Raw genomic sequence first — 26,935 nt, 5'->3', positions numbered from 1 at the left:
ATTGGGTAAAGAGGCGACATCTTGTCCATTTGACAGGTCTTCTGCTCGATTGGAATAACTTTTCCTATGACTTTAGCAGATAAGCGATTGTTCAAATTTTGACAAGTCTTCTCTTTATTAATTCAGGCTCTTTAGTTGCTAGATGATTTGTTTTCACAGGGTTCAGATGACGTCTTTTTGTATATTCTACTCTCTTTAGATTTTTCTAGCTAGCCGACCCCTTGCTGTCGCATGATGGGATTTAGATCAAATTAATTTCTGGTCACCCTTCCGGGGGACGCCGGAACATGCCCGAGAGTGAACAATTGTGGTCCTGAAGAATCAATATGGCTACCAATGATCTTAGTTTTGAATTCACATGTGATTTGACGTGTCGGATGACGGGTTTCGGATCAAATCATATTCTAGTGACTTCTCCGGGGGAACCCGGAAAATTTACGGTTGTGGTCAATGTGGCCTTGGACATTCTATAAGACTACCTAAACTAATTAATTTTTAGGGTTTTAGTTGAAGTGAGATTTTGGCCACTACCCCGTGGTAGCCGGAACTTATCTGCGTGTGGTCAATGTTGTCCTGACGAATCAATATCATATTACCAATGATCTTTTGTGATTTGAGGTGTCGCAATATAGGTATTACTTCAAGTCAGATGTGATTCTGGACAGTCAATTAGACTTCCAATTATCTTTGTTTTGAATTATCATGTGATTTGATGGGCTAGTTTAATAGCAGAATCTGGACACATCCCCAAGGTGGCCGGAACATGTCCGGATGTGCCTAATGTGGTTCTGGACACTCAATAAGACTACCAATCATCTTGTTTCCGAATGATCATGTGTTTTGCTGTGCCCATGAACGGTTGTAGTTCATGTTATTTTCTGGCCACTTTCCCGGAGAAACCAGGAACATGTCCGGGAGTGGCCAATGTGGTTCTAGGTACTCAATAAGAATTTCCATGATCTTATTTTTAAATTCTCATCTGATTTGATGTACCGCATGATGAGTTTTAATTAAACTCCGATTCTGACCACTTCTCCAGGGGAACCCGGAACATGTCCGTTTCTGGACACTCAATCAGACTTCCAATTACTCTGGACACTCAATAAGAATTCCAATCCTTTGAATTAACATGTAATTTAATGTGTCACTTCCCCCGGGGAACACGGAACATTTCTGAGTGTGGCCAATGCGCAGTGGTCTAAAACCGAAAACAAACGTGATCGTTTGAGGCTTCATTAGGATAACTTGATTTTAAGTATGCAGTGTCTTGGGGAAAGTTTCTTGAAATTGAAAGATCTAGCTTTTGAAGATATGCGTTTTATTGATTAATCTACCTAAAAGTGAGATGACAAATCATTTGTTTTTCAAATGTCAATATAATGCAATGGTGTCTTCAGCAAATTTGTAGAACATATTATTACAAGAAATTTTGCTAAATACACAAATTATCTAAGTGCTCGTTTAAGTTAGTTAAATTTTATTTTTCGCATTAGCGGGTCAAAACAGACCCAAACTGCAACTCGCTCCCAAAAATCAATGTTTGATCTACTGACCTCAAATGAAAGATTAAGCTGTTTAGCTACACGCTTCCCAGTATTTCTCTAATTTTGCCATTTAGGCTACCGGTCACCGGTTCCGGTAGGGCTCAAAAAGGACATTTACTAAACCTCATGTACTACTTCGACTATATGTTTAAGTATTACTTCTACGTGAAGTATACGATTTACATTGTTTGACGATGCTAATTTCAAATAACAGACTGTAGTGGTAATTTTTATACGATAGATGGAGTAGATGAAAGCATGGAGTTGGTAGTTCCGTTAGAGTACGGCAGTGTGAAGATTGCATATAGATACTAGAATAGCGAGGTAGGACAACTTTTAAGGAATGTACAAATCGGTTTTTTCATCTCTCCAAACCATCCCTCTCCAAAGGGGGAGTTTGGTAAAGAGAGATGAAAAAACCGATTTGTACCTTCCTTAAAAGTTGTCTTAGCTCGCTATTCTAATATCTATATGCAATCTTCACACTGCCGTACTCTAACGGAACTATCAACTCTATGCTTTCATCTACTCCATCTATCGTATAAAAATTACCACTACAGTCTGTTATTTGAAATTAGCATCTTCAACTCATGTACTAGAATCGTCCGACGGCTCAAAATTTATGATTTTTCATCTAGAAGTAAATAAACAACATGCCATGGACCAACAGGTAGATCTAGCCACCTCCAAATACCTAGAATTGGTTCCAGAAGGGTTCAAAAAAGAAACTTCCTAATCCTCATGTACATTAGGTTTAGGATGTGACCTATTTAGGGCCCTGCCATCTCTTTGTTCGTGGCATGCTGTCTACTTACTTCGGGATGAAAAATCATTAATTTTGTGCCATCGTACGGTGCTACTGTGTTACCTGACTTATAACGAATATACCACAGACAAACAGACGTAACTCTTTGAAAAACTTGTTCTTGAAAAAAAAGTATCTCAAAACATATAACCTCAGTAACGACATCTCTCTGGCTTCTCGCGGAATACAAGCTTGCTCGCTAACTCGTAAACAATATTGCATAAAAGTTCTATAGAATGTATAGAAACGTCAAAGTGATCCGATGCCAGCGCTGCGGCGAGTAGTTCGCGGAACTGATAATATTCAAATCAACCGTTAAATGCATGAACGAAGATACACAATGAAGTGTTACGTCTGTTTGTCTGTGAATATACGTTCTATACGAGTACCCCGAATACAACGTATGACTCGTCTAATTTTGCATAGCATTTGCAATGTAAAATTAGACGAACTAAACGTTGTATTCGGGGTACTCGCATAGAACGTATATTCGTTATAAGTCAAGTAACACAGTAGTACTTGAGGTTCCGGAAGTGTCCTTTTGTGTCCTATCGGATGCGGTGGCAGGTAACTCAAGTGGCCAAATTGGAGAAATCCTAGGATACCCTAGTGGCCCGAGGTAGACAACCCTACCGTGAAGTAAGAGATGTATTGGGAACCCGTGATCTTCCCTACATGCAGGCCATCTACGAATTCCTTTGTTTGTCTGATGTTAGAGTTTGATGTGACCATCCCCTCCTTTCCACAAATTTTCCAGCCATTGTGTCTCAGTCTTATTATCTACCTGTTTCTGTGCTACTTGCCCCTGCCCAGCCAGAATTTGGTCAACCGTTCGAGAGTAGTATCTGAAGGAGGCTTCAGAAACCTGTTTCCTACCTAGCTCCTTCCAATCGAAATTGTTACCAATTAACCTCGAGCTCGCCACAAGTAATTGGTACTCAATACTAACCTAGAATTACTGGTGTTTAAAATGTTAGTTAAAAAATTACGTATTTTTGGCTCCGCAAAGTGTCACAAACGACTGAGCCTAGTAAATAAACGAACCAGTTAAAAAAAATTGGAGAAATCCTGGGCAAGGTGGGTGTATTTAAGGAACCATTATCTTTCATTTGAGGCCAATAGATCAATAATCGGATCAGCAATTGATTTTTGGGATCGAGTTGCAGTCTGAGTTTTTTTTTTACAAGCTAATGCACAATGTGTCAATTTTTTTTGTAGCTCCACTCCTAGAGATCGTTGAAAGTTTCTATTTTTTGTGGTTATAAAAAAATTGGTATGCCCTACAAAGGTTGTGCAGAAAGCAAAACAAATACAACTTTGTAAAATATAGTACGTTGTCAGTGAGTTCCGCTATGATATTTTTAAGGAAATAAATTGAAAGCAATACGTCTATTTGTCTAATGGGCATACTTTTTAAATTTTCTATTACCTGTCGTTGGATGCAACTAGATACAAATGAAATATTCTGGATTTTGTAGTATTTATCATCTAGTTTCATATCCACTTAGTTAAATCTGCTGCCGTTTGTTGCCCTTCGAGTAATTTGTTCTCCAAAATGGGTTGTTTTTGGATAAAAAAGCGATATATTTTTGAAATAAGTAAAGATATTTACTAAGAGTTCACTAAGAAATTTTCGAAATTTCCTTTACAATTTCTCTTAAATTCCCAGAGTATATGTCTAAAATTCTTAGAACCTGTCGGAAGTGTTCTAAGAACAACTCTAAAGTTCCCTTAGAAGCGCAATGAAGTTCCAGGAGTTCTCTGAAGTTGTCTAAAGTTTTCTGTGAACTTCTATGAAGGTACAAGAAAACTTCTTTGAAGTTACCTGAGAGAACTATGAAGTTCCTTTAAAATTTATCTCATGTTCCCTGGAATCATCTGAAGATCCCTTAAGTTCGTTGATATATTATTTGTGAACTTTGCTGACGTCACTTTAGAACTTTTTTGGAGTTGCATGATACCATAGAGGTAACTCTGAGACTAGAAGGTCCCGAAGAAACGTGCTGAACTTTTTGGCACAGGAAAATCCACGAACCCCTCATTTTATCTGTCAAACTTTCATATCGAATCAAAACAAACATAGAACAAGAATTTTGCCCAGAATGGGGTATGTTAATCGTTTGGTTGGGACCAATAGGCTAGTCAAGTAGGGAGCCAATTTAAAATCGTTAGTTTCCACCGGTTGATGATACTCTCTTTGAAGTTCCTTAAACAAGCTTACTCATTTCAGCTAAAGTACTATTTTTCGAAATTATTGAGCTATGAGATATCCTATGGGAGGGGAGGGGGTGTGTCATTTCGCACAGTGTGCCAAAAATACAGTTGGGCACACTTGGGCACTCTCATTGGCACTGTTTGGCACCCATGGTTGTAAATGTTCATGATCTTTAAAGTTGCTGGCAACACTGCACTATATCTGTGCCTGCGCTGTACATGTGTCAAAATTTCAATCATTGTTGTTGACACAATTCCATTTTTGGTTTCATAACTTCAACCCCTAATATCCGGCCAACTTACGCCATGGATTCCTCAACAGCGCATATACTAACCTACATACCTGACCAAAGCACTACATCATTTGTATCGGAATTATCCTTTCGGTTTTAAAGCTTGGGAGCGGGGGTTCGTACATTAAATTAAAAAAGGCAACTCCTCTATATTGAAATCATCTATAGGCTAGTTTTAGTTGGCTTTTATTTTGCGGAATGGTGGCTTTCGATGACTGTTACTCCACCGGGTACATAACCGTTCTGGTGATACTGGTAGGGCGGTCGCTGAAGACGCCAGCGACGACGACTAGGTAGTGGTGAGAGTAGCATAATTAGCGAACACAACCACATCGGGAGTCGCAATTGGCAGCGCTTTGTGAATGTATTCACCTGCTCACCGCTAAAGTAGCCAGCCTTAACTTAAGCACCTCGAACATTTTTGTCGCATGCTCAACTTAATCGCTTCGACCCGTTTCCTGTCTTCAGTTGGTATATGACCTTGGTTACCTCGAACCGTGCATCCGTGTTGTCCCAATTGGGTGGCATCGAGAGCGTGCCCGTGCCCGTTCCAGCGGTTGTAGATTTCGGATGCCATCAGATGCGTTTCGATGATGTCTTTGCCGTGCTCGTTTACCAGCGGGCGGAGCAATGCGATCACGTTCTTAAGGGGATCCTACGATTTGACCAGGTTGTCCTGTATCTGCTTATCCAGTTAGGGTACCTCTGGAACATCGTCTTGGTTAGGATGGTTAGGATCTGGGATAGGATTCCACTCACAGGACTGCAACGTCTGTCATCTGCGAACAACTTCGAGTGAATGCAAATTTCTCTGGTGCTCTGGTGCTAATTTCACAGCTCCTCCTTTTCCTCTATGATTAAGCTTGGTACATGTCGCACCGCGTAGCGGAAAATAGATAGAGTTTTCTAGATAACGTTATAGGAAAGCATGGTTTACGCAAATGGTGCTCGTCAGTTCGAAAACAACTAAATCATTTTTTAATTGTCCATTGCGGGGAAGTAAGGATGGTTTTGAAGGCATTACATTTGTTGCCACTTTGCCGCATTTTATGTTACATGGTTGGAGCTTAAATATGTTATGGATCACCAGCGCTGCTGATGTTTTCGGCAGTTTCAAGAACTGGATCGCATTGCAGGGGGTTGATTCCACTGCTTGTTGTTTTATTTCTTCAAAACAAAACATGTTAACTGTCAAATTAGCCGGGTTGTCATACATACCATTATACAAGCAAGCAAATTCAGTCTTATGATGACCGACATTCTCGGTACAGGTGCGGCACACGTGAGGCACACTAGGAAAAAAAAGTTAGCGCGAAATAAGTGCGTAGAGTGAACACCCCTTGAAGATATTATAATGATAATTTGTATTTGTAAAATGCAAGAAAGGATGTAAAGTTTGTGTATGACTTATGAAAATTTCACTTCCAGAGTGTCACAACTAGTAATTTTATGAGGGCTAACTCATCGCTCATTACCTGAAATTCCCTGAGAACTTGTCCTAAATCCTCCGAAGCTCTACAAAGTTCCTTGAGAAGTTCGCTGAGAACGTCATCTCAAATTCATAAAAAAAAATCACGATAGGGTAACTGACGACTTCGGCAACACCTTTACCTATTATCGTCAGGGGTAAATGAAGTCCTAGCGCACTCATTATTTGCATGACTGTACCTCGGATGTTTTCTCGTTATAAGTCTATTTTTGATTTGACTCTCTGATTTTAGACACAGCTCTCTGTTCTGCTAGATGAAATTCCCCTCATGAAATGGTTGGGATTAATCGCCTCAGAATTTCTCGGTTCTTGAGGAACGTAAGTTAGGAGTCTGAAGTTCACCTGGTCCTCTGAATCCGCCAAAGTAGTTTTGAGAATCTCATCCGCCCATCGTGCAACAGCTTTGTTGCATCTTTGACTGAGTCGTTCTCATACTCCTCGGAGTTGTGGTGCCGAAGATGCATTGAAGTTCCATTGGATTCTTGAAATCTTGAACTCCTCTCATCCTTGCTTGCACTCACTCAAGTCACCATTGTCGGAGAAAATCTCATTGGAAATTCCACCCCTGCAAACGAAACGCCGGATGGCCATTAGACATGCCTGCATGACTTCAAGGATGGCTCACCACAGATCTTGAAGATGGCTATAATGCTCCGCAAATTGTCGTAAGATTTGATCGATGAGGGTGTTGATTATGGGTAACTTCTGCGTGAATTTTAAAAAAAAATTTGGACCGCTCATCAATATGCACTTTATGAACAACAAATGAGCTTTTCAGTCCTAAAAAAACATGCTTGACACATCTAGAAAATAATTATTACCAATACATAGTCATCATGGCCAACTAGGTATATAGATTTGAAGCCAGTTTGTGAATTTTGATTTTTAATGATTCTCCGCATAAACAATAGCCATAAGAAATGCCTAACCACCAATTCAGGATATCCTCACAACTATATGCGATATGGTCGCACCATCTATGATATCGTTTCTGTATGGTAAGGGTCGTAACGTAAGTTTACGAGATTTGGAAATTTACGAGTGTGGGCAAAAATACCGTCGGGACTGGTTCAATGCAACAATTTTCAACATGGCCCCAGAAAGTAGCATGTTGTTCCGTCTTACCGTGACAATTACCAAGCGCCAGATACTGAATATTCAGCTGTTTATTTACTACACAGGCAGGTTTTATCCGCTGCTTAGACATTCAGTTTTATGGAAATTTGTATGAACCATAGATACTCACCAAACCCCCCTAAAATGCCGACGTGGTTTATGGACAGCCCCTTGATTTTTTTCACATAATTCACAAGTTATATCAAGCTCATCAATCCTAAAAAAAAACGAAAGTTTTATGAAACATATTACTTTCGACGGTAAAACGATTCATATAAATTTTGAAGCAATTTTCATCAGCTCATAAAAGCTTCAACTTGGTACCTGAAAAGCTTAAATTTCTCCTCCTATCACCAACGACTGATAAAACGAATGAAAATAGCAATAACCTCAACCGTTAAAACAACGACTAACCGTTACAATCAAAATTGATCTCCGCGACCAATCCGACCACCTGCAGAGGGCTCGTTTACCTACACAGGACTTCATGTCACTGATAAGATAGCATTCCGCCCATCTTGCCCACCGAAAACAAAAAACATTTTATAGTCACACTAAAGGTATAACCGTTTCAAAGTGCAACACGGTGGTGCGAACTTGCAACCCGGATTCCTGTGTCCGATAACGATCCAATTCCTACCCTTTCGTCCAAGAAACGTAGATCGGTTTAATTCTTGCATCATCTCTCCATTGCTAATTCAGGATCTTGTTTGGGACAAAACTCCTATCGTCTTATATACTCTACTAACTAGCATACACACCAACCACCAACATTCGCGGCTCACCGGGTTCTTTTGGGATATTTTCCTCTTTCGCCGTCTTTTACCGCGCGCGCTCACACTACCGCACTACCGCGGATGATGGTTGTTGGATGGTTTTAGTCCGAAATTTTTTAGCAACATCATCGTCGATTATAAATTGATTCACACCACCGGTCCGTGGCATCAGTCTTCGGTTGACATCGGTTCGGAACGGTCACAAACGGAAATCGCGGCGAAAAGTGTCCTAGCAGAAGGATTTTCAGAGAAAGATAGTGATTTAGAAGTTAAAGCAAACAGTGAACAGCAATGGCTCACCGGAATTGTCCCATGAACGGAAAGGCGGCCCCCCACAGTGACTTCGAGTCGTACTTTGTGCGGCCGGATTTGGGTTCCAAGTGCACCTGGAAGCCCGGCACCACCGAAGCCAGCCCCCATCAGAACCGTGCGCCGTAAGTGTTGGTGGTTCTTGTTCGCCGGAGATAATCTTGAGCGATTGTGTGAGATATGGTGTGTCTGAAACTGGAATTATATGAAGTGTGGAAAAATTAATGCAGTGCTTAGTGCGAGCTGGTTCGGTCATTGGTGTTAAACTTTAATGTTACAGTTTCAAACTTTCATTAAGTTTAAGTAAAGGCTTAATAATATTTTTTAACGATATTGATTAACTTGTTGAACTACGTCAATCAATAGACCTAGTTGGAAAATTTCTCGACAACTGTGGAAATCAAGGTTGCAGAAACTCATTTCAGACATTTTTTTTTACAATAATAGAAGTAAAGTATGTGTTTGACACATCATCTTATTCAATTTAGCTTTCTGAGAGTCGCAATCAATTTTCAGTCGATCATAAAATCGCCGATTTTAACTCTTAGAAAGCAAAATTGACAAACGTTGTAACGTTGTCAAACACATATTTTGCAACCTCTTCTTGTAACTAACTAGTAAAACATGTGATCATAACATCTTTTCATTTCATTATTACGAAAAAATATGATTTAGTGTTAAATGAGCATTTGCAACATTGGTAGAAATATTCAAGGCAGTTGGGATGTAAGACATTTTCAGTTGGGATGTAATAGCCAAAGAAATAGTAGAAGCCCATACTGCTCATTAGAAGTTCAAACAAGAGGAAGAGCAATAAACGAACAGAATGGCATACGAGAGAGTGTCCGCGTGAGAATTATGATAGAAGTTGAAGATTAGTGCCGATTATGTCATAACAGCTTAATCAAATGATCATCCACTTATATCTGGTGATAGGCTCGAAAAGAACCGAAACGACTTCTGAGACAAGCGAAAAGATTCAGCGTGAAATTTTTTCATTTAACTTTTATATCGCAGTGCCAAATCGATTATGTCTGTCACCGTGATTAGCATTTCTATGTGGATTGAAAACCACTAAAAAATTTCTCTTCAAATTGTTGTACTGGTGCTCTCTTGTCAATCCAACATGTTCGAAACTCGATTAAATAAAACTGTGATTTATTAAACTGTCTAGAGATTAATCCACCTATGATGCCAATAAAAGTTGGCCTCTCGCGGCCTTCTTAAAAACCATAAAATTCCCAACCATAATTTTCAAAAACATTCGCCGAAACTGGTTACGATCAACAACAAACAACAATCAAATTTCTTTAAAAACAAATGCTTTATTCGTGAACTAGAAGCGCTTTGAAACTTCTCTCCCATACCCCACCAGACGAAATTTAGATGCTCGCCAATGATATACTGACGTACTGTTGGCGAAAACAATCTTCCCGAGGTTCATGCAAGTTCGATAATATGCGTGTTCCAAAGCGGGTTGTAATCTAATCTACTGTTTTTGCTTAATTGTCACAGCCTGTGTGGCTTACCTGACCTAGTTCAACTTCTTCTGGCACATGGGCGATTTGAGGCATATGAAAAAAGGATTAGCTTTTTAAAGGTAAAAAGATCTGAATGAATCATACAGAAAATGTATTCTATTATCTGATATCGTACTCCTAAGAGCACCTGCACCGATGGGTTGCTATTTTGATAACTTCAGTCGTTGCTATTTTAGTTAGCAACGAGTTTACGCATCGATTGTTAATTTGTGTTTGAGACTTTTGCACCGGCCGGGGAAACAGTCCTATTGTTGCGATACGTTAGAAGCGTTAGGAGCCTATTGTTGTGTATGGAGACCTCCATACACAGCAATAGGCTTCTAACGCTACAAACGTACCGCAACAATAGGACTGTTTCCCCTAGTAGCTAAACTTACCATCGAACTTCGAGCTGAAACTGATCGCAGAACTTCGTGGTTATTTTTTGGACAATATTGATATAGCGGAAACGCTCTATAGGAGCGGTACGTTAGAAGCGTTAGGTTTCTATAGTTGTGCATGGAGACTCAATACACAACTATAGGAACCTAACGCTTCTAACGTACCGCAACTATAGGAGCGTTAACCTACCTAATCATGAAGACTGAAAATTCAAGATTGAGATCCAACTACAGACCCAGAGATCGAAGAAACGGTCCTCCGGAAGATCCGAAACATTCGTAAAAAAGATCCAAGATCGCTGAGCTAATTTTTTTTTTTTAATCAAATGAATGAATTTGGATCTGGGATTAGCACACTTGTAATCACGGAACAGTCCTGTGAAAGATCCGGAACATCCGTAAAAGTGGTCAATTCGTAAAAATGATTCTAAAGCTCCGATTTTTTTAAATCACGTTTTGCTACATGAATGAATTTGAATCTGGGATTAGAATGCGCACACTGGTGATCACGGAACGGTCCTCTGAAAGATCCGGAACATCCGTAAAAATGGGTCAATTCGTAAAAATGATTCTAAAGCTTCGATTTTTTTTTAAATCACGTGTTGTGATGGTACGAGAATGAATTTGGATCTGGGATTAGAATTCACACACTGGTGATCACGGAACGGTCCTCTGGAAGATCAGGAACATCCGTAAAAGTGGTAAATTCTTAAAAATGATTCTAAAGCTCCCATTTTTTTTAAAATCGCGTGTTGTGATGCTACATGAATGAATTTGAATCTGGGAGTAGAATGCGCACACTGGTGATAACGGAACGGCCCTCTGGAAGATCCGGAACATCCGTAAAAATGGTCAATTCGTAAAAATGATTCTAAAGCTTTGAATATTTTTTTTAAACACGTGTTGAAATGCTACATGAATAAATTTGAATCTGGGATTAGAATGCGCACACTGGTGATCACGGAACGGTCCACTGGAAGATCCGGATTATCCGTTAAAGTGGTCAATTCGTAAAAATGATTCTATAGCTTTGCAATTTTTTTTTAATCCCTTTTTGTGAAGCTATATGAATGGACTTGAATCTGGGATTAGAATGCACACACTGGTGATCACGGAACGGTCCTATGGAAGATCTGGAACATCCGTAAAAGTGGTCAATTCGTAAAAATGATTCTGAAGCTCCGATTTTTTTTTAAATCACTTGTTGTGATACTACATGAGTGAATTTGAATCTGGGAGTAGAATGCGCATACTGGTGATCACGGAACGGTCCTTTGGAAGATCCGGAACATCCGTAAAAGTGATCAATTCGTAAAAAATATTCTATAGCTCCGTGATGACAACCGTATATTTTAAGATTGATTCTTGCCAATGTTAGAGTCGGTGTATAATGAGTCACGCCAAGAGAAAAACAGTTGAACTCGCATCACGGTTTTCGGAAGATTCCCATTCTTTTCACTTGGCAACTGAGGACTTCTACAACAACTTCAAATGACTTCTAGCGAGAGAAAAATATTGCGACTGTAGTAAATCATTATATCAGTGATTTTGTCAAATTATCTTAACAAAAAATAGTAGAAATTCTCATTACTAATCATTACCGAGCGTATCCCATGACAATTTAACGCTCACTGCGTGTTTATGCTCATTTCTTCGATTATATTTTATATTTTATTGCAATACCTTTCGTGGACCTTTCATAGCATCGTAATGTTTATTTACTTTGCACGATAGGTAGCCGGTTTGACAGTTCAATAGGTAGACTTGGCTTCACTCTTGGCGTGACTCATTATACACCGACTCTAGCCAATGTGAATATCTCGACAATCGCTTTGCCCACCCTAATAAAATTGTTATGGTTATTTTGCTTAACGACGTGTTCTGGGAATCTTCCAAACCATTAGTGGAAAAGTTCAATGATTTGGGTTATCGTTCGTTTATGGTTATTTTTTATTAGGGCAGGCTTGGCAAAAAGACTTAGGGTATAGGTCACAACTTCAAAATTAATTTTAAATCTCATTTACTAATCTTTTCTTAAAAACCAGGAAGTTTTGGATACTTAATTAATAAATAAATAAAGAGTAAATTTGTTACCCAATTAATAAATGTTGTAGAGATAAAAGTTCATGCTTTTCCGTTGATTATGACTCCAAACCCGTTCGAACCACACTCAAATTCAAAATGCACCAATACCAACAAGCATTGCAAATTAGAAAATGGAGTTTTGACCATATTCGTAAATACAAAATTATTGTTCAGTTATAATAATTCTACTACTTCAATTCCAAGATTCCAAGTTCTGGGAAGGTCTGCCGAAGGACAGGTAAGTCCTACTGAAGTTCAGGAAAGTTCTTCCGAAGTTCAGGGAAGTCCTGCTGAAGCTCAGGGAAGTCCTGACGACGTAAAGAATATTCTTCCAGCAACATGATCGCACAATTGGTCGAAAAGACGAGCCCCTGAACAGGATGATGCCCAATAACCGGAGGGAAGAGCCCGCCCTTCATCCATGAAATGTTATAAACAGGGAGTTCGAATTGCCACTTTTTCCGTCCAAATTGCTTTAAACAGGTGCCGTGATCTTCTTTTTCTTTGCATTTAAAGCTTATTGCTTATCGCATATTAGCTTATTGCGTACTCTCAACTTAGTGTTTTAGAGGCACTTCCACAGTTATTAATTGAAAGCGTCCCGAGGAGCTTCCATCCCTATATCATTTTGGCATTTGTATAATTGTGTGGCAAGTCCTCTCATACTCTATGCCCAGGGAAGACGAGAAATTTCCCAATTGTAATTTGTAATTGTTCAGTGCATAGGCTGTGCCTTCCGCTAAGAAGGCTTATCTAGGGACCAAACCCCTAGTCTATACACCTACTGTCCTTCCCGTTGCACTCGTCAGCTCGTGCGATACTCTAGACACACATGGGTGATCGTATCCGGGTCCTCCCCTGGGTAGGCTCGTGTCCGTCCAGGTTCTGGTACATTAACTTATCTATATGCATGGTAATTATACTTTTAAATCTCACCTTTTTTTTTTTCGAAAATGCTGAAACTAAATAAAGGTTAGCGATCCATATAAGGTGTGTGCTGCGACGGAGTAGTAATTGAAGGAAATGAGGTATAGGTAATTCTAAAATAGATAAATCAATGAATCATTAGCTGCTAACAGTTACTAATAAATGGGTACGATAAATCACTCATCAATGAGTATTGCCACTCCCACTGAAAAATGGGCAAAACCTTAATCATAAATGGATATTCGATTCCTACCGTGTAGTAAAATTAAGTTAGGATCTTATCAAGCAAGCACACACCTTTTACGATTCTTATCCTACTTACGGTTTCCTGCACATACGACTTTTCCTAGATTCAAGCTTCGTCCAGTATACATTGGCTGTCTCCAACCGGCATGATCCTTTCTGTCTGGTTCCTCTTGCCGGTGCAAGTTTAATTCTTCTTTTCTTGTTCGAATTTTCTCCTATTGAACTTCTGGTCGTGCTCCCATTTGTCCTCAGGCAGATAATATTAGTACATTATAGGAAGAAACTTGACAAGACATCGTCAATCCCCTTATTCTTGGGCAGGGTCTGACGATGTGAATCTGATTTTGATCAGTGAACGGGCCCCATATGGTACATTTTCTCACTATGAACCTGTCATTTCCAGCCTATCTGAACTATTTAATAAATGGAAACCATAACATGGGTTACGCTTCCCCTAAGCGGGCCCTCCGCATCCTATCTCTGTCTTATCTCAAATGCCAATGCTTTGAATGTATCAATATATACATTGGAAATGACGTTCAATCAAATAAACCCATACCCCACTCACTTGGCCAGGCTTCAGAATCGTCCAGTGGGCAGTGCGCTCTACACTCCAAGTTCCCTTTCTTTCAAATTCACCCCAAATTTGATATTTTACCCCTTTGAGTGTTGATTAATCACAATGAAACATTGTGACTGAGCACGGACTTGAGGTTACTAGAGTATTAAATAATCTAGGTCCTATTTAGGATTATATCTGAAAAATCCAAATTTGGCCAACGCCCACCAGCGATAACCTACCTAATCATGAAGACTGAAAATTCAAGATTGAGATCCAACTACCGACCCAGAGGCCGAAAAAACGGTCCTCCGGAAGATCCTAAACATTCGTAAAAAAGATCCAAGATCACTGAGCTAAGTTTTTTTTTAAATCACATGAATGCATTTGAATCTGGGAGTAGAATTCACACACTGGTGATTACGGAACGGTCCTCTGGAAGATCCGGAACATCCGTAAAAGTGGTCAATTCGTAAAAATGATTCTAAAGCTCCGATTTTTTTAAAATCACGTGTTGTGTTGCTACATGCATGAATTTGAATCTGGGAGTAGAATGCGCACACTGGTGATAACGGAACGGTCCTCTGGAAGATCCGGAACATCCGTAAAAGTGGTCAATTCGTAAAGATTATTCTAAAGCTCTGACTTTTTGATGTGATGCTACGTGAATGAATTTGGATCTGGGAGTAGAATGCGCACACTGGTGATCACGGAACAGTCTTGTGGAAGATCCGGAACATCCGTAAAAGTGGTCAATTCGTAAAATGATTCTATAGCTCCACGATTTTTTTAAATCACTTGTTGTTATGCTACATGAACGAATTTGAATATGGGATTAGAATGCGCACACTGGTGATCACGGAACGGTCCTCTGGAAGATCCGGAACATCCGTAAAAGTGGTTAATTCGTAAAAATGATTCTATAGCCCTGCGATTTTTTTAAATCACGTTTTGTGAATTGTAATTGTAATTGTTCAGTGCATAGGCTGTGCCTTCCGCTAAGAAGGCTTATCTAGGGACCAACCCCCTAGTCTATACACCTACTGTCCTTCCCGTTGCACTCGTCAGCTCGTGCGATACTCTAGACACACATGGGTGGTCGTATCCGGGTCCTCCCCTGGGTAGGCTCGTGTCCGTCCAGGTTCTGGTACATTAACTTATCTATATGCATGGTAATTATACTTTAAAAACTCACCTTTTGATTATAATGTCGACAATGCTGAAACTAAATAAAGGTTAGCGATCCATATAAGGTGTGTGCTGCGACGGAGTAGTAATTGAAGGAAATGAGGTTCTGTAGTGAAGTATAGGTAATTCTAAAATAGGTAAATCAATTAATCATTAGCTGCTAAAAGTTACTAATAAATGGGTACGATAAATCACTCATCAATGAGTATTGCCACTCCCACTGAAAAATGGGCAAAACCTTAATCATAAATGGATATTCGATTCCTACCGTGTATTTAAAGTAAAGTTAGGATCTTATCAAGCAAGCACACACCTTTTACGATTCTTATCCTACTTACGGTTTCCTGCACATACGACTTTTCCTAGATACAAGCTTCGTCCAGTATACATTGGCTGTCTCCAACCGGCATGATCTTTTCTGTCTGCTTCCTCTTGCAAGTTTAATTCTTCTTTTCTTGTTCAAATTTTCTTTTTCTCCTATTGATCTTCTGGTCGTGTTCCCATTTGTCCTCAGGCAGTTCATATTAGTACATGATAGGAAGAAAGAAAGAAATAGAACAAGTTAAGTGTGAGCCGCATGCATTGGTTACTTATTTGGGTCATGGTGTTGTCTTCCCTATTTATTTGCCTCTATTCGCTCTCATATCGCAACGTTTAACTCTGGATCAACAATAGAAAAGGGCCCATCAGCACTCGTAAACAAACCGCTCCAAAGCCCCCCACTCACAAAGCGAAGGCCACCCACGCAAACCAACACCATCATCGGATAGGGGAAACTTCCACCTACACGAAGACGGTGTTGGCCCGCGTGAGCAGCCCCCGATCCGTGAGGAACGGGCCCTGGACGGTCTGCCCACAAATGCCGATGGGCCCCCCTCCATTGTTGATCCAGAACTCACCCCCTTCCCTCACACTATTATGGTCGGAAAAGAGAACCCATATTTAGTAATCTATCGCGAACTGCGATGCAGAAGATATTAATAGCAAACTAATCTGGAACTGGTCTAAGACATATGACCCAGTGAGTATTGACACCTAACACTGTTGTGAATGAGCACGGACGCGAGATTTACTAGAGTATTAAATGCAAAACGCAAATTCAAAATAAAACTTGACAAGACATCGTCAATCCCCTTATTCTTGAGCAGGGTCTGACGATATGAATCTGATTTTTGATCAGTGAACGGGCCCCATATGGTACATTTTCTCACTACCAACCTGTCATTTCCAGCCTATCTGAACTATTTAATAAATGGAAACCATAACATGGGTTACGCTTCCCCTAAGCGGGCCCTCCGCATCCTATCTCTGTCTTATCTCAAATGCCAATGCTTTGAATGTATCAATATATACATTGGAAATGACGTTCAATCAAATAAACCCATACCCCACTCACTTGGCCAGGCTTCAGAATCGTCCAGTGGGCAGTGCGCTCTACACTCCAAGTTCCCTTTCTTTCAAATTCACCCCAAATTTGATATTTTACCCCTTTGAGTGTTGATTAATCACAATGAAACATTGTGACAGAGCACGGACTTGAGGTTACTAGAGTATTAAATAATCTAGGTCCTATTTAGGATTATATCTGAAAAATCCAAATTTGGCCAACGCCCACCAAATCACGTTTTGTGAAGCTACATAAATGTATTTGAATCTGGGAGTAGAATGCGCACACTGGTGATAACGGAACGGTCCTCTGGAAGATCCGGAACATCCGTAAAAATGGTCAATTCGTAAAAATGATTCTAAAGCTCCGATTTTTTTTTAAATCACGTGTTGTGATGCTACGTGAATACATTTGAATCTGGGAGTAGAATACACACACTGGTGATCACGGAACGGTCCACTGGAAGATCCGGAACATCCGTAAAAGTGGTCAGTTCGTAAAAATGATTCTATAGCTCTGCATTTTTTTTAAAATCACTTTTTGTGAAGCTTTATGAATGGGTTTGAATCTGGGATCACGGAACAGTCCGGAAAATCCGTAAAAGTGGTAAATTCGTAAAAATGATTCTAAGGCTCCGATTTTTTTTTAATCACGTGTTGTGATACTATATGAATAAATTTGAATCTGGGAATAGAATGCACACACTGGTGATCACGAAACGGTCCTCTGGAAGATCCGGAACATCTGTAAAAGTGGTCAATTCGTAAAAATGATTCTATAGCTCCGTGATTTTTTATTAATCACTTGTTGTGTAGCTATATGAATGAATTTTAATTTAAAACAGACAACCGTATATTTTAAGATTGATTCTTGTCAATGTGAATATCTCGACAATCGCATTGCCCAGGCTTTGCAAAAAGGCTTAGTGTATAGGTCACAACTACAAAATTAAATTTAAATCTCATTTACTAATCTTTTCATAAAAACCAGGTAACTTTTGGGTATTTTAACGAGATTTTTTTTTACGAATAAAGTGGCCAATAAATAAAGAGTAAATTTGTTACCCAATTAAAAAATGTTGTATAGGTGAAAGTTCATGCTTTTCCGTTGATTCTGACTCCAAACCCGTTCGAACCACACCCAAATTCAAAATGCACCAATACCAACAAGCTTTGCAAATTAGCAAAATGGGAAGTATTGAAATTTTAACCATATTTTTAAAAACAAAATTTTTGTATAGTTATAATAATTCTACTAATTCAATTCCAAGATTCCAAGTTCAGGGAAGGTCTGCCGAAGGACAGATAAGTCCTGCTGAAGCTCAGGGATGTCCTTCCGAGGTTCAGGGAAGTCCTTCCGAAGTTCAGGGATGTCCTACCGAAGTTCAGGGAAGTCCTGCTGAAGTTCAGGGAAGTCCTACCGAAGTAAAGAATCTCCTTCCAGCAACATGATCGCACAATTGGTCAAAAAGACGAGCCCCTGAACAGGATGATGCCCAATGAGCGTGGGGAAAAACCTGCCCTTTATCCACGAAATGTTATAAACAGGGAGTTCGCAATGGCAACTCTTCCCGTTCAAATGGCTTCAAACAGGTGCCCTGGTTTTCTTCTTCCTCTCCGCATTTAAAGCTTATTGCTTATCGCATATTAGCTTATTGCGTACTCTCAACTTAGTGTTCTAGATGCACTTCCACAGTTATTAATTGACAGCTTTCGATGCCTGTACCATTTTTGCATTAGTATAATTGGGTTGTTCGACTTTGAAAAATATTCAGATTTTTATACATCATCTGATAGAGCTTCGTTTTCTGAGCCCAACGATATTTTTATCAATCCCGTAGACATTCATCTCGATTTTTAAATCAAGATTCAAATTCTTGATCGTTGACACTAATGGCGGTAAGCTTCAATCGGTATTATCCGCGGATTAAATCCCGGTCCAGAATGTCCGGCTGCTTTGATGTCGACATCAGAGTTATTCAGCACGATTCTATGCAAACAATTCGCAGATTATCCAAACAGGCACAGTATTAAAAGTTAATCCGAGTTGGAGCTTACCGCCATAAATCTTTTCGTTGACAGCTCGCTCCCATCCAGTATTTTACGATCGATTATGGCCGCCATAAACTGGCTGAGTTTCTGGTAGGGAACATAAGATCTGAAGTTTGGGTTGTGTCGTTTGACGTGTAAACGATCAAATTTGAACGTTTATACGTCAAATGAAACAACCCAAACGTCAAATCATATGTTCCATACCAAAAACTCAGCCAGATTGTGGCGGCCATAAGCACTCGTAAAATGCTGGATACAACATCCCACCAAGGGGCGCTAAGATGGTGATTTTTGCTAATGTAGTCGTACTTATTTAAAATAGTTCCAGTGTACCAAAATTGATGAAATTTTGGATTTCGGTTCCATTTTTAATGCAGATAACGAATATGTATTTATCTCAATACCCATAAACAGCCCAATTGTGTGGCAAGTCCAATCATACTCTATGCCCAGGGAAGACGAGAAATTTCCCAACCCGAAAAATTCCTAGACCGAACCGGGAATCGAACCCAGTCACCCTCAGCATGGTCTTGCATTGTAGCTGCGTCTTTACCGACTGAGCTAAGGGAGTGCCCTGATGGTCCCTCGCAATTCCAGCATTGTTTTGTAATAATATGAGCAATAATAAAAAAAATAAAATTTAAAGCGATCTCTCCAACTTCCGCTGTTTCTTCACAATTCTGTCTAATTTTCATGCTTATTGTACGGGTACTAGTCTCCCGAAAGTCTCCCATGTTATTTCTGATGTGTTCTACGGTATTTCGACGCCCATTATCTTTGTATGATGATCTTGAGTTCCTAGTTGCTCTTATAAAACCGCAACACCAGTGTGGAAAATAGACAGTGTCTCCGGATGTTTTCTTAACGAGAATCACTCCATCACTCCATCGTATCGTATATGCTCCATTTTGCAGCTCTTCTTTCACTTTTACTTTGTTGACTTCATTGTACGGGGAAAATATGTAGGTAGATATATACATTATTAGCAATGGGCTGTGATATAACTACAACGCGATGGCTATTCAGAATGGTTCAAGGGATGTGAAATGAGGGAATATTTAAATTTACCACAATTTAAAGTATTCCAATGCAACAGTAAATTTGTTGAAAATATGAAACGCACCTTTGAAAAGTGAATTAAAAAGTGAACAACGTCCAGTATCATCACTTACTCCCACATGCAATCTGCCTCGACCAACCTGGCACAACGCACCCTAACCCTCATTCCTACAGTAAAATATTCCGTTCTATTCCCGCAGAGTCTATCACGCGAAAGCCATCAACAACATTTTGGACGCCATCGGCAACACACCCCTGGTCAAGCTAAATAAAATTCCCAAAGAATTCGGCGTGAAGTGCAATGTTTGTAAGTAGAACCTCTATTCATACCGACCTTCCGAAAATGCGAATCCTTATCCCTTTCTAATCCCTCTAACCAGACGTCAAATGCGAATTCCTCAACCCGGCCGGTTCGGTCAAGGACCGCATCGGTCTCCGGATGATCGAGGAAGCCGAAGAGAAGGGTCTGCTGAAACCGGGCGCAACCATCGTGGAACCAACTTCCGGAAATACCGGCATCGGGCTGGCCCTGGCGGCCGCCGTCAAGGGCTACAAATGCGTAATCGTCATGCCGGAGAAGATGTCCAACGAAAAGGTCGACACCCTGCAAGCGTTGGGCGCCAAAGTCATCCGAACACCGAACGAAGCTGGCTTCGATCAACCGGAAGGGCTGATTGCCGTTGCCCAGAGACTGCAACGGGAACTGCCCAATGCCATCATCCTCAACCAGTATACCAATTCGGGCAATCCGCTATCTCACTACGATGGAACTGCGACTGAAATCATCAAACAGCTGGACGGAAAGGTTGATATGGTGGTTATGGGAGCCGGAACCGGAGGAACCGCCACCGGACTGGGTAGGAAGCTGAAAGAACACAACCCGAAATGCAAGGTGGTATGTTCGGATCCGCTGGGATCGATCATGGCCTTTCCGGAAAGTTTGAACAAGACTAGCTGCAAATTCTGGGAAGTAGAAGGCGTGGGATACGACTTCATTCCGACGGTGTGTGACCGCGGTGTGGTGGATGAGTGGATCAAGTACAACGATAAGGATGCATTAACCACGGCCCGCAAGCTGATCGCCGATGAAGGACTTCTTTGCGGTGGAAGCGCTGGGGGCAATACCTTTGTTGCATTACAAGCTGCCAAGCAGCTCAAGGAAGGCCAAAATGCAGTAGTTATTCTGCCGGATAACATCCGTAACCACCTGACCAAGTTTGTGTCTGACAATTGGATGGAAGCGAGAAACTTCATGGAATCCGTCAATGTTCAAAATCACAAGTAAGTTTGAACCATTTTCCAGCGAGACAACGTGATAATATATTACCTAATCATTTAATCTCGAACCTAGATGGTGGAATAACCAGGTATCAACGCTAGACCTGGCCACGCCGGTCACGATCACCGTGGACGTTTCGATCAATGAAGCCGTAAGAATCATGAAGAGCCGCATGTTCAACCAACTTCCTGTCATCAATAACGACGGTTCGATCCGAGGTGTGGTGTACCTGGCAAATCTGATCGGAAAGTTGCTGAACGGTATGGTTCAACCAACGGATCCGGTTTACCGTGCCATCTTCAAGCAGTTTGTCAAAATTGGCCGCAACTGCACGATGGGACGAGTTGCTCGCATTCTGGAGAAGGATCCGTTCGTTCTGGTGACGGAATCGAACATCATAAGTAATTTTGATTGGAAATTGTTTAAAATATGAAATGCCTAATTTTTCGAAACTATAATTTTCAGATGGCAACAAGGAACAGACGGAGCTGGTCGTCGGATTGATCACCCAGAGGGATATTTTGCATTACATGACCGATGTTTGAACACCGGAATCAGTTTTTTATTTAAACTACATTAGTAATAAGCAACAATTTTTAAGTGATAAGTAAAATAGTATGAGCTTAATATATGTTATGAAACAAATCTTGGAAATAGGTAATTGATTCGAAAATATCACGACTTACCTTAGTGATGCTGCATTTTCAATTAATTTGAACACTAAATTTCAATCACTATTGGTATTTCTTTCCAAAGCTAATGCACAATAATTGTAATTATTATTATTATGTATAATTATTACCTAAAGCTGACATATTTAAAAAACAACATCCGGACACCAACAGAAAAAAAAAAACTTCCACGCACAGTTTTTTTTTCAAATTTCCACGCGCTGTAAAGCTAGGATTGGGCGTCTCCGAGGTCGAGATCGATTTTTTGTACACGCTCTCCCGGGGGGAACCTCTCGATTAAAGAGCCTGAATTTATAAAGAGGCGACATCTTATCTATTTGACAGGTCTTCTGTTCGTTTGGAATGACTTTTCCTATGACTTTGACAGACAATCGATTGTTCCAATTTTGACATGTCGTCTCTTTATAAATTCAGGCTCTTTACTCTCGATTAATTCAGTGCCAACATTTCAAAGGGGCGTAATTGCATTTGTAAACAATGGCTTTAGCCGTCGATTTCTCGTAAATAAAAGCTCACTCCTCCAAATTAACAATGCTAGTTGGTAGAGGAAACATTCTTCTATCTGTTGGTGCAATTAATTTTCATGAGTGAGCTTTTATTTGCGAGAAATTGACGGCTTAAGGCATTGGTTACAAATGCAATTACTCCCCCTTTGAAATTATGGCACTGAATTTTTGATTGTCCACTTCAAGCTGAACATTGCATTAGGTCCTAACTAACATTGGCAGATTCTCTTCGTAGACTTTCTCTTTGCATCCTCACGGCCATGACATTCCCAGCTATTTTCAGCTCACAGGTCGACGAAAGAAGCTATGAAGCTATTATCTACACGGATAGAAATCTCCTTATACCTTTTGGAAAATTTCCATTGCTGATTATTCATAAATTGTATAAGTCAACTAATAAGCAGACGCCATGCAAAAAGTTAATAAAGATCATGTGTCAAATGAAATGTATAAGCGGTCACACATACCTTTAATGCATTCTAAGAGGACCTATGTGGTTTGTCTAATGGAATGTATAAGGCTGATGCTTTGGCAAAAATGAATAAGTGAAACACATTAATCAAATAATTGATTTTCGTTTCGTGTATCTTCTAATACGACAAACATGATAAGAAACGGTTCTGTGCTCAAGTTATTAACGAAATAGGAAGTCGATGAAGAGAATCGATCAATGCAAGACCAACCATTTAAAATGGCCTTGACTCCATTTTGTAAACAAACCTTGTTAGGCCATTTTCTCGCGAACCGAAACCTTCATTCGCAAACCTAAACCACAATCGGGTAGAGGAGAATTTCCCCTACCTGTCCATTATGTTGGTTTGCCTTTGCGGACTTCGGTACGCGAGAAAATGGCCTAACAAGGTTTGTTTACAAAATGGAGCTAAGGCATTTCAATTGTTGGTCTTGAATGTTACTTAGGACGTAATGCAAGTTCAGCTTGATTTTCCGCTCAAAAAATCGATTAACTTGCTGCGATTATCAGATAATCGCAGCAAGTTAATCGATTTTTTGAGCGGCAAATCAAGCTGAACATTGCATTACATTGCATTGCATTGCATTACTATTGAAGAATCAAATAGACGATTGACTCACAGATGGCGAGTGGGTGAAAATGGGAATGAAGTTTTGATATCTGTTTATGTACCTGATTATTTTTTACTGAAATGGTTATGGAACTTTATATGAACGTTTGTGTGAAAAAGTTTTAAACTTATGTATTATGTTCTTTTTTTTTTTTGGAAATGAGCCTTACAAATAATGGGTTGTCAACTAGGGGCATCCCACTCTAAACTTTGTATTTTTCCTAATATACATATAAAGATCTTAGTGATATCTAAGATACCCAAAAATACTTAAAATTACTTAAGAAATATCTAGCGTTAGTTTATTTGCTTGGTTGCTATGTCAATTTAATTTGCTTGTTTATCCAATGTCAGGCGTTTTGTGTGGATATTGGTTAAATTGTTAAACAATTAACATTCATTTGATTAAGAGCGTGAACAGCTTTAGGTGTTCCGAACCATCTTCGGTGTAATCTGTTCACCATGTACCAGAAAGAATTAATTCTGATAGGCATTGGAACCTTTGTTGTTACTCGTTCCAGTTCCATAATTTGTATAACCAATCTAATAGTGAATTTTGTGTTGTTCTTTTTTTCCGCTCGGTTCTTGGCTATGTGACCATGAAAATGCCTGATAAGAACATAATTGGATGTACGAAACCATGTGACCATACTATCACCTATATTCTCGTTTACGTCCAGACAGTATGTTAACGAGAATATGGGCGTATTGCGGAAACGCAAATCTCTTAGCTTTCCACCTTCTAAACGCAGATACTGTTTATTACAGTAGATAGGGGTAAGAGGGGCATAGTGAGCATCCCGTGCTCCAGCTTGAACTTCCGGCCGTTCGGAACAAATTGGTTAGTGGTAGGATCAATATCATAGTGATATTGAACCTACTACCAGTTGATTTGTTTCATGCAGCTGGAGATCCAGAGCCAAAGTGTGGAATGCTCACTATGCCCCACCTGTTCACTATGTCCCTTCTTCCCCTAATAAACCATAAAGGCCACTAGACACAGTATAAGCAACATAGTCAGAATTATTTAAACGAATGGATTTAGTTTTCGTTGTTTTCCTACGTATAATTAAAACAAGTAAAACGTTGTGTTCAATGTGATATAATAATTGCATTAATTTTTCAAAGTAAACATTATAGTAGCTTATTCAAAAGGAGAGTTAAAACGGCCATTCCCATTCAACACCCAGTAGATCGACAAACTTTTCTTCCTGCATTTGCTCAGGCCTGCACGTTTTCACGGCAACAGTTCCTCGATACTGCAAAAACAAAATTGTAGTCAGATGATTCGCTGCTAGGTAGGTCCACGGTACGAGAGGGAGAGAAAGAGAAAAGGACTAGTTGTCATTCATATCTGAATACACCAATATTCATCATCGCAGGATCTTTGTGCACCGAGCGGTTATATGTGAGCCAATACACATTTTGAGATCAGTCGGTCGGTAAATATCGTTCAACTTGTACTGAAAATATCATTCTTTGTAACTAGCTCTTGAAGCATATTTACAAGCTGAATCGCTGAAAAATATAAATTAAATAATACTAATTCCAACACATAATAAAAATACTTAACACTCCTATTTGTATAAATACAAGACGACCGACAACAACAAACACATGCTTTAGCAACCGGTTATCAAAAAATAAGTGTTACTTCGATGGAAATGTATAGCCATGGTTGAAAATACTTAAAAATACTTAAGAATACTTACGCGGGATTTACAAATATTTTATTGATATTAGGTACGAAGTTTAGAGTGGGATGCCCCTAGGTTGTCAAGAACATTAATAAAATTCCACACATTTTTATTGACGGATTTCCATGTGAAATTCCACATGATTTTGATGTGACTATACATAAACAGAATCCACTCAGAAGCACACATGAAATTTATGAGTCATGTGTGGTTTGAGAATTTTAATGGGAAGTCAGTAAGGTCCATGGATGGCTTTGTATTGTCGGTCAAATTTACGTGGAATATATCGCGAACTGGAAATCATTAATTTAAAGCAAAGACAACAAATCAAGAAGACTGGCAAATTTGCCAGAATCTAAGCGACAGATACAGTAGCGCTGCACTTGACTGAAGGTGGAAGCAACGCATAGAAAAATGAACAAATACACAAACCCTTCTTCTGAGGATGTAATCTTTGCTATCAAATTCGTTCGAAGCATTTACCTTTGAGCGGCAGATGACGCGATTGTACCTGTCTCATAGCGTTTGTATGAGAAAATGGAAGAGTTGCCAGTCTTCTTGATTTGTTGTCTTCGTTTAAAGGCAACCTATTCGCGATATATTCCACGTAAAGTTGATCGATGTTACAAAACCATCTATGCACCACATACATACAGACATACACACTTAATCTAGCTCGATAAAATCTCCAAAAGCCGATTACCTCGGCATTTACTTTTGATGATATCTCTGCAAAATATCTGTATATTAGCTGATATCGCAGTAAAACGTTTTTGCAAAATAGATCGCAGAACTACTCGACTGTTGGAATCTCGGTGAAAAAATTTAAGTGTGTAACACATTGAATTTTTCTCACTGTAAAACATTGCCGCTGAAACATTACCGTCATCTGCTGAGTACACTGTGGTGGGCAGTACGCTGAACGGATGGCGGTAGTGTGTAAACGTCAAACGCAAGGGAATTTTTGCTAAGATACTTTTGAATTGACCGTTAAATACTTGTTCGAAGAACAACTTGCCAGTGTTATGTCTGTTTGTCTGTGTATGAACCTTACCGACTACCATAATCATTACCATTAAAGTTCTCAAATCATAAATAAAATGGTTCGAATATAATTCGCTTCCTAAAATGAAGAATGGAACAAAATCTAGTCGAGCATGCAAGCAATCGAAAATATCCGTATCCCCAGATGGATTGCAAACCATGGAGGAAAAATGCAACTGTTGTGTGTGTGTATGTATGTGTGTATTCAATCTAACCCCCACTGGCCGGCAGTGGTATTATGGAAGAAGTTTGCTTACAACAATCCTTGATGTAATAATTTAAAGCAAGTTTAGTCCGGGAGTTAGAAAGCGATAGCTCTACTGCAGATTCACCAACCCATTTCAGAGTGCCTGGTAATTCACGTCCATTCCGAGGTTACTTTCACATACAATATGATTGATTATAAATCAGATGGATCTCACCAAATTCTGCCTCCGAAAAAGGACCGGTTAGTTCACTCGCGGTAATCAAAAAAAAATCTTCCGCGTTGTTTTTACAACCCAACACGACATTTTGAATCACATTCGAAGTTTTTCATTTGCACCGAATTTTTGCTTGGAAGGCAGAACGCCAGCACCAAGAAAAAAAACCACAAACAAGCGAAATTAAAAACCGACCGACACCACAGCAACACAGCTACTCGAAACAAATTCTTGTCCCAGATTT

General features: G+C 39.7%; 1 protein-coding gene across 1 annotated transcript; it reads left to right on the top strand.

The window, feature by feature from the left end:
* The first annotated feature begins 8,514 nt into the window (after nt 1-8,514).
* On the top strand, nt 8,515-21,802 carry LOC135706219 (cystathionine beta-synthase-like). Its single transcript, XM_065227783.1, has 5 exons — nt 8,515-8,671; nt 20,170-20,276; nt 20,350-21,250; nt 21,321-21,649; nt 21,714-21,802. Exons 1-5 carry the CDS (start codon nt 8,529-8,531, stop codon nt 21,791-21,793), a joined length of 1,560 nt encoding a protein of 519 aa, XP_065083855.1. The 5' UTR covers nt 8,515-8,528; the 3' UTR covers nt 21,794-21,802.
* The last annotated feature ends 5,133 nt before the right edge of the window (nt 21,803-26,935 follow it).

The sequence above is a fragment of the Ochlerotatus camptorhynchus genome, unplaced genomic scaffold (assembly GCF_037179485.1).
Source record: "Ochlerotatus camptorhynchus isolate MF236.1 unplaced genomic scaffold, CSIRO-AGI_Acam_v1.1 ptg000276l, whole genome shotgun sequence".
NCBI lineage: Eukaryota > Metazoa > Arthropoda > Insecta > Diptera > Culicidae > Ochlerotatus > Ochlerotatus camptorhynchus.
Note: the sequence above shows the minus strand (reverse complement) of the source record. Positions and strands in the feature narration are given on the sequence as shown.

Bases quoted from the DNA above. Each gene is read 5' to 3' on its own strand.
- LOC135706219 (XM_065227783.1), top strand. From the start codon at position 8,529: ATGGCTCACCGGAATTGTCCCATGAACGGAAAGGCGGCCCCCCACAGT. The intron at 20,277-20,349 runs GTAAGTAGAACC...CCCTCTAACCAG, and splicing joins CGGCGTGAAGTGCAATGTTT to ACGTCAAATGCGAATTCCTC. The intron at 21,251-21,320 runs GTAAGTTTGAAC...TCTCGAACCTAG, and splicing joins GTCAATGTTCAAAATCACAA to ATGGTGGAATAACCAGGTAT.